Source organism: Sciurus carolinensis, chromosome 14, assembly GCF_902686445.1.
Source record: "Sciurus carolinensis chromosome 14, mSciCar1.2, whole genome shotgun sequence".
NCBI lineage: Eukaryota > Metazoa > Chordata > Mammalia > Rodentia > Sciuridae > Sciurus > Sciurus carolinensis.
The window spans coordinates 83,507,228-83,521,281 of record NC_062226.1 but is presented as its reverse complement, the minus strand read 5'-3'; the positions used below and the strand labels follow the sequence as shown (position 1 = coordinate 83,521,281).

The following is a 14,054-nucleotide window of genomic DNA, read 5'->3' as shown; positions in this document are numbered from 1 at the left end:
GATGAATATAGTTTAACGAAAGCTTATAAAATGAAACAAGGGGGTCTTCTTTTAAATCTTGTACTTTGGTTTGTCAGAAAACTTGAACATAAAGGTCTACCAAGTTTCTGGAATTAGAAGAGAAAACAATGAACATAACTAGCCGGAATCTTACCCCTCCCTTCCTTTCCCCTTTCTGTCCTTTAAACCTCCAACGCTCATGCCAGCACAGCATCTGCTTCGAGCTGAGCGATGCGCTTTACTAGATCCATCAGTGTTTATGCCCAAGCACCCTTCGTTCCTGCTGGGTTGGGTTCCCCAACTTCTACAGGGTGGGCTCAGGTCGGCTCCCCGAGGCGTGGGAAGCAGTGCCGGCTGCCCTCCTCTTGGGTTGGGCGGAGCCAGGCCGGCGGGAGAGTGGACAGTGCCGCCGCGCCGGCGATCAGCAGCCCGCAGGTGCTGCTGCTCGGTGCGGGGAGCCCAGGGAACACCGACCTCTGTCGGGATCTGCAGTGGACCGGCGGTCACCAGCGTGGAAGCGCGCCGCCCGCTAGGCCACCCTCGACCCGCCCAGACGCCTCGCCCCGCCCGGATATTCCCGCAAGTAGCCGAACCGGCCTGACGAGCCCAACTCGCGGCTCCCGGCAGCAGCAGGTGGCCCCGACTCCCCACAGTCGCGCTGCCCCGTGGCGCTCCGGAGCCCTCTCGGCAGCGCTCGCCGGCGGGATGGAGGTGGACGGGGACCCGGAGGAGCTAGCCCGGCTGCGCTCCCTCTTCGCCGCCTGCGACGCGAACCGCTCCGGGCGCCTGGAGCGTGAGGAGTTCCGCGCTCTGTGCGCTGAGCTGCGAGTGCTGCCTGCGGACGCCGAGGCCGTCTTCCAGCGGCTGGACGCCGATAGCGACGGCGTCATCACCTTCCAGGAGTTCGCGCGCGGCTTCCGTGGGGCCCGGCGCGGAGGACGGCGCCGGGTCTGGGGACCCTTAGAGCCCTCGCCTGATGCAGCGGAGCCGGGACCCGAACCAGCGGACTGCGGCGAAAACATGGGCAATCTGGACGCCGCCTCGGATCTGTCCGCCCCTTGGGGCCCGACGAACCTGGGCCGGGCTTGGCAGGATTTCCAGGAGAGACTGGGGGAGGAAGCCAAGTTCATCCCCAGGTGTGTGTGCTTCGGGGGCGGGAGGTGACGATGGTATTTCCTGCCTTCTCTGGTGCACTGCCTTCTATCCTGAACTTTTCAGGGCATGCAGACCCAATGGATCCGGCTCCATTAAAAGTTGCTTTTCTCCCTTCAGCCACTTACTTTAAACTTTGCCAAAAGGAGATCCTCTAGAGTTAAGGAAAGGGAATGCATTTACATAATCAGACTTTAGGGAGAAAGTTTCGCTTGCTGAATTCTGAGCCCTGCAAATGGCACCTTGTTGATTACAGGAGCCACCGTGAAATCCGCAGCCTCCGGCCTGCAGCACGGGTTTGAGCGCGCTTCTAGTCTCTTCGCGGCCCTATTACGTCATCCTCTACTGATGGCCTACTGGTTGCACCCCGGAGGCTAACGCCTGGGCAGTTTGCCAATTTGGCATCCTCTATAGTAGCTTTTGGATTTGTTGTTTTCGCGAGACTAGATAGAAAAGAAAACTTGGTTAGGCATTTATATTACTGGATACAAATATTCACTGATACCTACCGTGTGCTAGGCATTGTACAGAGTTCACTTCTTTAATTTTCATAATCCATGGGAAGTAGACTTACCTCTGACTGAAGAAGAAACTAACCCAGAAATTCAGGTACTTGGTTGGTTAAAGACCAAGGAGTCGACTCTCGCTTTTTATACAGTAGAATAAAATAACAAAATTATACTGTATGTTCATCACCCCTATAATTCTGAGATAAATAAGTATTACTAAGTTACCAACTTAATTCCCAAGGGTGAGGTAATGGCTGCAAGTGGGATTTCAGGGCACAGATGGAGAGAAGCTCAGAGTTTCTTTCAGCTTAATTTGCATCTGTCCATGTCTTGGTGTCATAGTAGGTCTTCAGCTGCTTTTCAGGCAATTCAGACCTGTAAGTGCTGAACGTTTTCCTACTTCCTGTTTGGACATTAGCTGACAATATGTTGAGCTCTAGATGTCCTTACTAATATATGAAAGGCTCAATTTTAACCATCAGTTTGCATATCTGAGACTTAAAACTCAGAAAAGGAAATAGCCTTGGGAATTGTCAATGTGCATGTTCATTGGTTCAGGGCTCACACTTGCAGGGCTGGGAGTCCTTGCTTCCTCCCCCTCCCAGTCTAGAAAGTAAGGGGAATACTGGGCATGGGGAGTGACTCACTCAGGTGTAAGAGGGATTGTGTGGAGAAAGTGGGTGTGATACTGATCCTTTCTACTCTTCACAAGTGAAGTAAAAATGCAGTACCTCCACCAGGGAAGTAGAAAATTTTTTAAATTGTTATAAACTGTATTTGAGTCATCTTTCATCTGTAACTTATTTTGGGTGCAGTTAATTTTTTAAATTAACAATCTAAGGAATGAAGCAGGGTGAGTCCACTTCATATTTGATGTGTATGTGTGCTCACGAGCATGTGTGTGTGTGTGTGTGTGTATGTGTGAGAGAGAGAGAGAGAGAGAGAGAGAGAGAGAGAGAGAGAAATCTTTTTCACAGGCGTCGAGTCTGCAGGAGATGTTTGACACTTGGCCTTTTAATAATTAGTGACCTTTTTTAGGATCGGAGTAGATCCAGGAATAAGATCCTTGGTAGAATTGCTATTATCATGCCTTTCCAAACTCTCCGGAGGCTATCAAATTTACTTGGGCACCAGTGTCACCTGGTTGACTTGTGTCCTAAGTGCCACCTCTTTCCTATCTGAGATTAATAAGTATAATATTTGCCTTCCAGTACTTGTTAGTGGAAAAGAACTAAATTGAGTTGCTTCATCTGATTGTAACTATGGCAACCGTTAGCTATTTTGGTAAATTGTATTGCTTCTACTCTACTTCCTCATACAACTGTTCATCTTTTCTTCCTTCCATCCAAATGCAGTAACAGTTTTTTTTTTATTATTGATAATGCTGTTGCCATTAGATGTAATGTGTGAATTAGATGTAATTCACACTCTCAAGGAGTTCACAGTGTGGATGAAACATTTCCTAAAAGTTTCATCAAAGAACATTTAAGGGCTGGTGGTGTAGCTCAGTGGATAGAGCACTTGCCTAGCATGTATGAGTCCCTAGTTTTGATCCCTATCATAACCCCCACCTTCCTGCCCCTCCCTCAAAAAAGCAAAAACCATTAAAAGGCAAGAGGGTCATTTGTAGGAAATGCCATATACTGTGGATATAACCCAACAGACTGCTATAAGTAGGAATTTTCTTTAAAAGACATCAACTAGTTGTTAATTTTACTACATGATATGTTGGAGCTTCTTTTAATATAAAATATTAGACTTGCTTCTGAGGGGAGAATTATTTATCTCTTTAGGTGTGCCATTCCATCTGTGGCTTTGTTTCATACCTGGAACTCTATCTTATCTGGTGGTGTCCTGCCCTTAACCTGGGGGGAGGGGAGGTATTCATATCTAGTTTGAGAAGTGTGGGTATTCGATATAATAATGTTTTATTCCTGTAGAGGCAAAATAATAGTGTTAACAGGATTTCCATTTCAAAGATCATTCAAGCAAAATATTAAGTGATTTTGACTTTAAACTGCCCAGTCCCTGATAATTGTGAGATTAGAGAGAAAATAATATTGCATTGTGAAATGATATTAGAACAGCCTTTGAGATGTGTGCCAAAATTGTTTTCTCTTAGAAAATCCAGGGGACACTTCCCTTAAAGTCTTGGGAGGGGAGAGTCCCACGGAATGTGTGACCTGGTAACCTGAGCCCAACAGGTGTACATGTCTTCAAATAAATGTTTACTGGATGAATCAAGTAAATTTGTACTCTTCAATTCCTTAGTTCACATTTAAGTATTTAAAGAGGGTGTAGTTAGTTTATACTGTGTTTTCTCCATTTCTTTTGTAGATTCCTCTACTTTTTTTTGGGGTGGGGGCACGGGGTGGGGATTGAACTAAGGGGCACTCCATCACCAAACCACATCCCCAGCTCTTTTTTGTATTTAGTTTAGAGACAGCAGGGACTCACTGAGTTGCTTGGCGACTCGCTGTTGCTGAGACTGGCTTTGAACTCTCAATCCTCCTGCCTCAGTCTCCTGAGCTGCTGGGATTACAGGTGTGCTCCACCAGCCCCAGAAGCTGTGAAAATTTTAAGAACCAGTAGCAGAGGCAAAGTTTCTTTACTAATCAGGGTTCTTTTGTATTTCTCCTCCTTGGGTTCCACTTCAGCCCTTTCCAGTGTGATTGTTTTCTTTTGTAATGCTATAGTTGCTTCATTAGTGTCCTTCATATACATGACCTTGGCAAGGTAGGAAAGAGAGGAGAGAAATGGAGGCAAAGATAGATCAGCACAAGATGGGGGAGGAAGAGGACACTGTGTGAGGGAACAAGATAGAGATCAGCCAATAAGGGAGCAGAAGGGGAGAAGGGCTGTTTGAGTCCATCATACCTCATTTTCCTCCTCCTTTCATCCACTAAGCTTTTGGCACTGATCCACCTAGAAATGGGAGAGGAAATTCAGCTCTTCTATCTTTGATCTCAGCTCTTAACTGTCTTTGACATGTGAGCATGTTGGTACTCTGGTGTGTGTGTATAGTGTTTAAAGATAAATGTATATTTTCATGCATATGACTGGTAATATGTGGTTGTCATCCAAGGAGATGAGATTTCTTCCAGTCTTTCAACATAGTGATGGATTTTACCCCAGTGCTGAAAGAGGTTCAAGGGTGTTTTGGATTGTGTGATGTTTACCTTTGGCACTGTCTTTGAGATCTATTAGTGTACTAGCTACAGGCTTTCTGGAGATCTCTCTGCCTTTTCTGGATTCTGAACCAGGCTCCTAATATCTGTGTCTGTATCTATATATCTTTATCTCCATCTCTTTATTGTCTTAATTGTTGCTGTTCTATTGCTTTTCTCTCTTTAATGTCTTCTGTCATACTTATATGTATTATTATCCTGATGAGTGGGAGCAATCTGTCTTTTAAAACCACAAATGTTCTTTTAACCTTGGAGCCTTGCTTCTGAGCCTTGTATGAATCTGTGCATGGCTTAGGTCTCATGGGCTCTACTTGCTGTTGGTGGTCACTCTCATTCTGATATTTGAATTTAATCTTAGATAGTAATTTCTTTTCAGCCTTCGTCCTTGGAGGACTCAGTTTTGGCCTTATGGACAGTGGTTTTCTGACTCTCAGATCTCACTGCTCAGAGATTGGCTCTCAGAATTTGAAGAGATGACTTATTCTGTCCTTTTGATTTGGACAAATAAAAAATACTTAAAACTGAGTGTACTTGGGAAAGCCAGACTTCAAGAACTAAAGACTGTTCTCTAGCTTTTCTCTGAAGTTGAACTTTTGAGTTATTCTTCTCCCCAATTTTTGTTCAAGTTCATGGTTTGTATTGATCCTATCACTGAGCATTTAAATCTTTCTCTATTTCTTCATTTCTGCCTGGATTACCTAGTCTTTTTTCATTTGTAACATGGAAGTAGTTGCATCATACTGATATGCCTTCAATGGAAGTTTGGAAGCCAATAGCTGAAAGGACAGCCTTTAAGAAGCTGGGAAATGTCACCATGCAGTGATAATTCAAAATGTACTTACTTTTTCTCTCCTAAGAGGGTATATTCAATGTGTGTTCTTGCTTCATGCATAACCCATTGCAATTTAGGTAGCACTTGACTGTGGTATGTAGTTGGAAGGAAGAACTGGGAAGATATTATGTATTCTGTGTGTGCAAACTGCTTCATTTGATGTTACTAGGCTTGTATCAGGTTATAAAATGGAAAGTAAACACTTTTCCCGGAGGAAAGTTATAATGGTGGAATTTATCTCTGACGTGTGATATCCTTGGAATTATTTCCTCAAACATACAAGTTCATTGTTTCAACTCACAAACATCTAGGACCTTCCAAGTTATAATTGCTTTTGTCAGAGTAATTATAAAAGTGAAATTTAGAACAGTGAATTTTATCCCTGAAAGCCTTAGTCTGTGTCCTGTAAAATCAAGATATACTGATACAGTAGCACAAATATGTTTCTCTCATTCTTTCTCTAATTCACTGTTGGCATTGTCCTTAACATCTCACTGGGCACTGGTGAGAGTACATAGACCAGATTCTGATCTTTAGGGAGCTCCTTGTCTCACCTTCTTAAATACCTAGGAATTTTTGAGACTTCATGGTATCAGATGCAGAGCAATGAGTGGAAAAGTTCTTCCTGGTTTACCAGAACACTGTTCTCTCTGGACTATGGATGCTTCATGTCAGTGTTTCTCAAAACAGGTGCCATAGACCCTTTCAGGTATTTACACATATGTTCAGAAGTTTTAGAAGACAGCCTTCTTGTTTTCTTTTTGGACTTGTTAACAGACAAATTAATGTGAGCACATTACATGGATGACTCCTGCATTGCAGATTGGCTATACTGTTTCAAAACCTGCCTCTGTGTTTGTGTGGCATAGGTATAGTACCCTGGGCTGACGATGAAAGAAGAAATATGGCCTGAGCATCTGACTGGTGTGTTCAATAAACTGAAGGTAACCGAAAACACAGGGTGGTGGATTTTCTACTGTTTCAATAGAAAAATGATGTGACATTTTTCGAGTTGAGTATAAAACTCAACTAGAAATGGATCAAGGATCCAGGAATTAGACCTGAGACCCTTCACCAAATAGAAGAAAAAGTAGGCCTGAATCTCCATCATGTTGGCTTAGGACCAGACTTCCTTAACAAGACCCCCATAGTGCAAGAAATAAAAGCAAGAATCAATAAATGGGATAGATTCAAACTAAAAAGTTTTTTCTCAGCACAGGAAACAATTAAGAATGTGAAAAGAGAGCCTACAGAGTGGGAGAAAATCTTTTCCACACACTCTTCAGATAGAGCACTCATCTCCAAAGTTTATAAAGAACTTAAAAAACTTTACACCCAAAATACAAGGAACCCAATCAATAAATGGGCTAAGGAAATGGGCAGACACTTCACAGAAGATATACAGGTGATCAACAAATATATGAAAAAGTGCTCATCATCCCTAGTAATTAGAGAAATGCAAATTAAAACCACCCTAAGATTTCATCTAACTCCAATTAGAATGACTGTTATCAAGAACACAAGCAATAATAAGCGTTGGCATGGATATGGGGAAAAAGGCACATTTGTACATTGCTGGTGGAGTGCAGCCACTCTGGGAAACAGTATGGAGATTCCTCAGAAAACTTGGAATGGACCCACCATTTGACCCAGCTATCCCACTCCTGGGTTTATACCCAAAGGACTTAAAATCAGCATACTACAATGTTCATAGCATATCAATGTTCATAGCAGCTCAATTCACAATAGCCAGATTGTGGAACCAACCTAGATGCCCTTTAATTGACAAATGGATAAAGAAACTGTAGTTTATATACACAATGAAGTACTACTCAGCCATAAGGAAGAATAAAATTATGGCATTTGATGGTAAATGGATGAAGCTGGAAAATATCATGCTAAGTGAAATAGGCCAAGCCCCCAAAACCAAAGGCCAAACGTTTTCTCTGATAGGTGCATGACAATATATAATGAGGGTGGGCAGGGAGAGAAGAATGAAGGAACTTTGGATGGTGTAGAGGAAAAAGGGGTGGGAGGGGATGGGGATGGAAAAACAGTAGAATGAAAAAATAAATAAATAAAATGGTGGAAAGAATGGGGTTTTGTTCATGGAACTGCACTCAAGAAATCTATGTGCAAAATGCCAGCACCTGATTTAGTTTAAGTGAAACTGCATTCTCTGTCAGATTGGTTAAGCATTGCTAAGTTTAATTTTACTGATTTTTGTAAATGTATGTTAGTTTTACAAATATATTGGAGCTGTTAATATCAGGAATTATATTTGATTTTCATGTCTGCTCATAGTTAAGAAAAGTGATATTAAAAATATTTTAAGTCATTTCTAGGTATGTACAGGAGATTTTTCCTTTAATGAGGTCTGCATGATAATCAAGTATGATAGATATTATTTTAGAGGGACTTGAAATCCTCAAGAACAATATAGGTTTCACAACATTGGTCTATTTTTTTTTTTTTTACATATTAATTTCCTGCAATTAAATTGAGGATATAATACTGTGGAAGAAGTTCATCTTAAATTACTCAGTTTTGAACAAGGACTATTTTTGTTCTTATTATATTCTTTTCACACAGAAGAAACTCTTTTTACCTTTCTCGTATAATTTTTCATTCATCCATTCATTTCTTCATTAAGCAAACAGTGCTTTACATCCATATTTCCTGCCCAAGATCAGAAAGTTTCATTGGCACTTTCTCTCTGTCTAGAAGGTGATAACAGCAGTGAGGATCACAGGAGAGAAGAATCACAGGGGTGTATGGCCTGAGCCCAGCTCTCAATGGTGGTCAGTAATCAGGCAGATAAGCCCCATTCATAGAATGGAGACAGATGTCTACATTGATGTCTTCTAAAGTAGGCGAAAACCCATCCTTTTTCATGGTGGCACAACAGTTCCATCCAAAGAGACTCTGAGCCCCTGTCAAATGAGTCCCAAGTTCCCTTCGACCCTTACCACCCATAAGGTGCAACTGATGAAATGGAGCAGAGTCACAAACCAGGTGTCTGTGGCCAGTAAGGGCCTCTGCTTTATCTGCTAGGGATTAGCCACACTTCAGCTCTGTCTCTTCTCAGCTGTAGATAACTGCCATGTGGGATGTCTGCTCACTGTTGCTAAGAATGCTGGATTTCAAGTGGACATTTTCAGTTTTGCATAATCTATGAAGGTCAAAAGATGTAGATAGGAAAAACATCATTTGTACTTTGCAGCCTCTGAGTCCATGCCCTATGAATTCAGGTGTCAGGTCTGATTTTGTTTTGATGACCTCTGTTAATCTGAGCTTCTGGTTCTATTGCATCCCGACTTAAAATCAAATGGTGTTACTTCTTTTCCTTTGTAAATTTGTGGGATAGTATTTTAATCAAAGACGGTCTCTCTTTATTTTCCTTTTTTGCTCTTGATTATTATTGTACTTTGCAGAGTTACCCTGTTCAAGCTTTATCAAAAATTGCTGAGTAACATTTTGCCCTAATATGTCTGTCTTTTGGGCTCAGAGGTTGAGTTCTCAATAGGATGTACAGGATTCCTTTTACCCTGATATTTTCACTTTTTTTTCTTTGAGTCTGAAATACTTGGCTATCACATTTTAAGACATGTATGAAGTCAATTGAAATAGAATGATTTATGATTAAAATTAAGGAAATTTTAGTTATATGTGGTTATATTTTCTGGTATTGCAGTGATATTTTCTTTTGTTGTTAGAATATCTTATCTTTCATGCAAAAAAATTTTTATAGGAATTTTGATAGCTACAAAAACTGTGTGTCTTGCTTCTCATCACCCCACCCTGGAGCATGTTAAATATATCCCCATATGTCTGGCCTTGTCTTCCAATTTTATGTGACCATGTTAGTCAGCTTTTCATTGCAGTAATCAAAATACCTGAGAACAACTTAGAGGAGGAAAAATTTATTTTGAGCTCATGGTTTCAGTCCTTGGTCAGCTGACTCCATTGCTTTGGGATGGAAGTGAAGCAAAATTTCATAGTGGAGGGGTGTGGTGGAGGAAAGTGTCTCACCTCATGGCAGCTGGGAAGTAGAGAGAGAAAGAGAGAGAGAGAGAGACATACATGCATACACACCAGGGACAAGATGTAGTCCCCAAGATCATGCCCCCAGTGACTTACCTTCTCCAGTCTTTCCCCGTCTGCCTATGGTTATCACCCACTAGCTTATTCAAATTATTAATCCAACAAGTGAATTAATCCATCAATGAGTTATAGCCCTAAGCACTGTGTACAAATCCCTACCTCTGAACCTTGCTGCATTGGGGATCATGCTTTCAAAACATGAACTTTTCAGGGGACATTTCCAGATCCAAACCATACCAATAACCAAGCAGAAGAAACATTGGATTTTAATTATTTAAATTTAGGTTTGGGGTATTTTATGAGAATGTTTGACTTTGATACTCCTTTGTGATCATTTAGAACTACAAACCAATGTCGCATGCTCAAGTGGCCACTTTATTATAGCACAGTCTTTGACCAAGAATGGTTTTGAAATATCCGGGTAGAAAGAAAAGAAGTACAAAAGGAGTCGTCCATGCTGCAATCTGAATGCAGTGGTGAAAATACAGGTGTATCGTTGGCTGCCTGTAGCTACCTTGGCCCAGGTTAGAAGTGGTCCTGGGAGGTTGGGAGCAGCAATGCAGATTTGTTGCCCATCTGCTTAGGCATGGCAGACTACACCATTTTATCCTCTGACATGTCATAGTCATCTTGTAATTCTTGCTTCAAAAGAACAGAGTTACAGTCTGATCTGGACTGAGGTGGAAAAATTCCTAAAGCACCATGTTTAGGATGTCCATATTGTTTAGGACATTGCTAGCTCATGCTTCCTGACATGACAGGCTGTAAATACGTTTGTTTAGGAGATCCATGTTGTAGGACATTGCTATCTCATGTTTGCTGACAAACATGCTGTAAATATGCTTCAATGTCTGTGGTGCAAAGTACCTTTTCTATTCCACCTCAGCCTGTACTTCAGAGTGGCAGCTAGGGGTAACTTAGAGAAGCTAATGAGTGGCAGTGCCCACATTTCTGCTCTAATGTACCAGGTTCACCTACCCTGAAAATCACCTACTCTATGGAATGATATTTGATGTTTTGAAAACATACTCAGGGTATAGGGAAAAAAAAGGAGTAGGGAAGGTGCAAACCACTCAATATCTGTACAATTCTGTAACCAGAGTACTCAAATAAAAATGAATAATCCTAATGAAATTCTAGCACAATAAAAAAGTCATGTTAGATTCTTAACAGAGTAGAACTACAAGAGTTCAGAATACCTGTAGATGTTAGGGAAAAAAAAAAAAGGTGAAGATAGCTGGATAAAGCATATATGGGTCATGGCTGCTTGGTTATAGTGACAAGAACAAGTGCACAAAGACCTGAGGGAAACCATGGAAAGCAAAAGGTCTGTCTGTGCCAAGAGGAAACTGCCTGTGAGTGGGTGTTGTGTCCAATCTACCTTCCTCTGCAGCCCCTGCATTCAGTCATGTTTATGGTCTTGCTTTCTGTGGCTGTGACTTGGGGGGAAAAAGCATTAAAATTCTGGGAAAACCATTTCTACTTTAGTACCATTCACCTGTTGACCCGGGAAATCAGCTAACTGATGCTAAAGGAGGCTGCGTTATGGCAGAGTGGTCCTAATCTTGGGTTCAAATTCATGGGAGTCTACAGCAAGGCACAAAGACAGAGAGTCTGACTGTATACAGATTTGAGACTTCATATTGGTCTAAAAGAACAGTGCATCTTCTCCCCTAAGAAAGTATAGTGATAGCTGTTTTGGGTTAATAAGATTCTGCAGTTCACAAAAGTTCACAGACCTGTTAGACAGACTGTTACAGACCTAATGACCTAAGGATCCCCAACTAGAATTAAAACATGGTATAGCTGAGATGTGGGGCCTTAGAAAGTCACATACTCTGTTGAATGACTTTTGAAATTATAATGTTCTTTTCCAGCAATTAAAGTTTTCACAGGCCAGATGCTTACACATGTCAGCATCCAGACTAAGAAAGAACCAGGATGTTTCACCACACTGCAGAGGTCCCCTAGAGTCCCCTCTCAGTCACCTTAGCCCCTTCCCTCCAGGGCAGTCATTATCTTTTGCCTACATTTTATTGCACATACATAGGTTCATACAGAATATTTGGCATATTTCACTAAGTGTTATGTTTGTGAACTTGTAACTCTTCTATTTGCACTGCAATAGAGTGTTCTGTGTGGAGATATCACAATTTATTTTTCCACTTGACTTATTAATAGCTATTGGGTAATCTCCACTTTGTGGCTATTATATGCAGTGTAGCAATTAGCTATCTGACACATCTCTTTTGTAAGTATGTGGTTGTGTACAATGAATGAATTGCTCAAAAATAATTATTTGCAAAATCACTTAAGCTTTCTTTGCTAACTCAGGGTGATCATTATGAAGTCTGTTTTTACCCAGGGCTATGGTATGGGGATGTCCCTGGGATTTGTGGACATAGTGATTCAACTTGGCCTTTTGAGTTCCTGTGTATGTTTTCTGTTCTTTCTGTCTGACTGCCAGCTGATGTTTTACAATTATTGGTATGTCCTTCCTTTCGAGGTATCTTTATCTGTCAAAGATTTCGAAAGCATTTATCAAAGACTTCAGAATTGTTTTAAAACCCCTGTTTGAATGCAGGTTATTCCTTTACCAAGCATAGATGCATTAGAGATTGCTTTTTTTTCCCCTTTCAACCTTCTTTTGAATTCCTTATGGTACGAGACTCCTGAATTTCAGATAGCTGGAGAGCTGCCATTATTTTGAAATGATTAGTGTTTGTGTTTTAATTTCTTTTACATTTTTATTTATATTTAATCCCCCTTTTCAATTTTGTTTATATTGAAAAATTCCCCCAAGTAGACACTGTATTTCCAAATTGCCCTTGTTAAAATTATGCCTTTTGGAAAGATAAACACAAAGCATAGTTTTTTTTTTTTTTTTTTTTTAAATAAATGCAGATAACAGGAGGTGTCTAACCACGTGAGGGCATGGCTTAGGCTGAGATGAATTCATGGGCGTCTGTCACCTGTATCTCAGACCATCGTCCTAATGGTCGTGGAATTATTTTAATCTTTTTTTTGTAATTTTGGGAATTGCTTAAAAAACTATATATGGAAGTAGACAAATACTACTGCTTTGTGGGATTCACCTTGTTCACTCAGGCAAATTACTGTAGTAACTTTTTTACAGCTCTCTCCTTAGTACTTTGATTTAAAGCAGCCATTAAGCATTATTTCCATTTCATTTAGTAGCATTTGTGCCAATTTTACTACCCAGAGGGTATAATATCTGAGCAGGTGAGGGAGAAATACAGCTCTGACCACAGGAAAGGGAACTGGAAACCAAAAGAATGTAAAGGTTTGGAATGAAAAATATAAAGTGAGATAAATGTAAATACAAAGCTCAGTGGAATAGTTTTTTCCTTATCTGATGAACCTGTGAGCTTAGATGATGGCTTAATTAAGGGAAAACTGGTGTTGATTCTTTTCTCTACACTTCTGGAAGGTTGAAGGTCAGATTCCTTCAGCAGATAATGTTTGCAAATTGAAAGGTTTGTTTGCCCTTTTAGTGAGCTGTGGTTCAGGGAACTTCAAAGTGGATCTGTTTTCAGAACAACTGATTCTCATATAATGTAAAAAAGTCAGTAAAAATAAGATTTTGAACATCACCCTTCTGCAGAAAATCCAATGCAAAAGCAGTTAAACTTTTTAGCATGATGCAGGGAAAGCAATGGAGTAGACAGGTGATGGAAACTGGGGGCGTCTCAAAGTGTCTCTCTTGCGGAAGATATAACTCAGCCATCATTGAGTGATTCCAGGGGCCCCTCTAAAGGTCCCAACTGTTGAAATGTCAAATTAGAGATGTCAACAGCATTTTATTTCAAAGAGCAAATGTGTTCAAAAAAATTTTAAGAACATCTCTACAACTAAATTTGCTTTGGATTCCATGTTTTGGGCCTACTTTTGCATCTTTTTATAAAACAGACTGAATAACTGTTACTGATTTATCTTTTTGTTTGTAGTGATGTAGGTAGATAGAAATCAGTGTTCTTAAAGAGAAAAGCAGGTGATAAATTTTTTGACATCTTTCCAGATAGTAACTAATTTAACAGTATCATGTATACAAATAGTTATAGGCTATAAATTTAATCAACTAAGATGGGAGGCCTATCAATAGATTTTTCTTTCAAGAGGAGAGTTCCAAATCATAATTATTGAGTTTCACAAGTAAATTTATACATTTGTGCTCATCATTTAATCTCTTTAGTTCCTCAGTGTCTTTCTGGTTTCAGGCATAGTTTTCAATTAATTCTAATCTGCTAA

The 14,054-nt window shown here is 40.7% G+C and overlaps 1 protein-coding gene across 4 annotated transcripts in view; it reads left to right on the top strand.

Annotated features, from left to right (window-relative positions):
• Positions 1 to 485: 485 nt before the first annotated feature.
• The window catches only part of Rasef (RAS and EF-hand domain containing), a 69,534-nt gene continuing 55,965 nt past the window's right edge, over positions 486 to 14,054 (top strand). The window contains exon 1 of one of the 4 annotated variants that reach the window (XR_007105034.1): positions 486 to 1,136. Coding sequence is in view for 3 of the 4 variants with exons in the window: in XM_047525477.1 (XP_047381433.1) it covers positions 706 to 1,136 (431 nt within the window). In the remaining variant the exon portion in view is untranslated. The remainder of the gene's footprint in view (positions 1,137 to 14,054) is intronic. The other 3 variants (XM_047525477.1, XM_047525476.1, XM_047525475.1) reach the window with 3 other exon arrangements.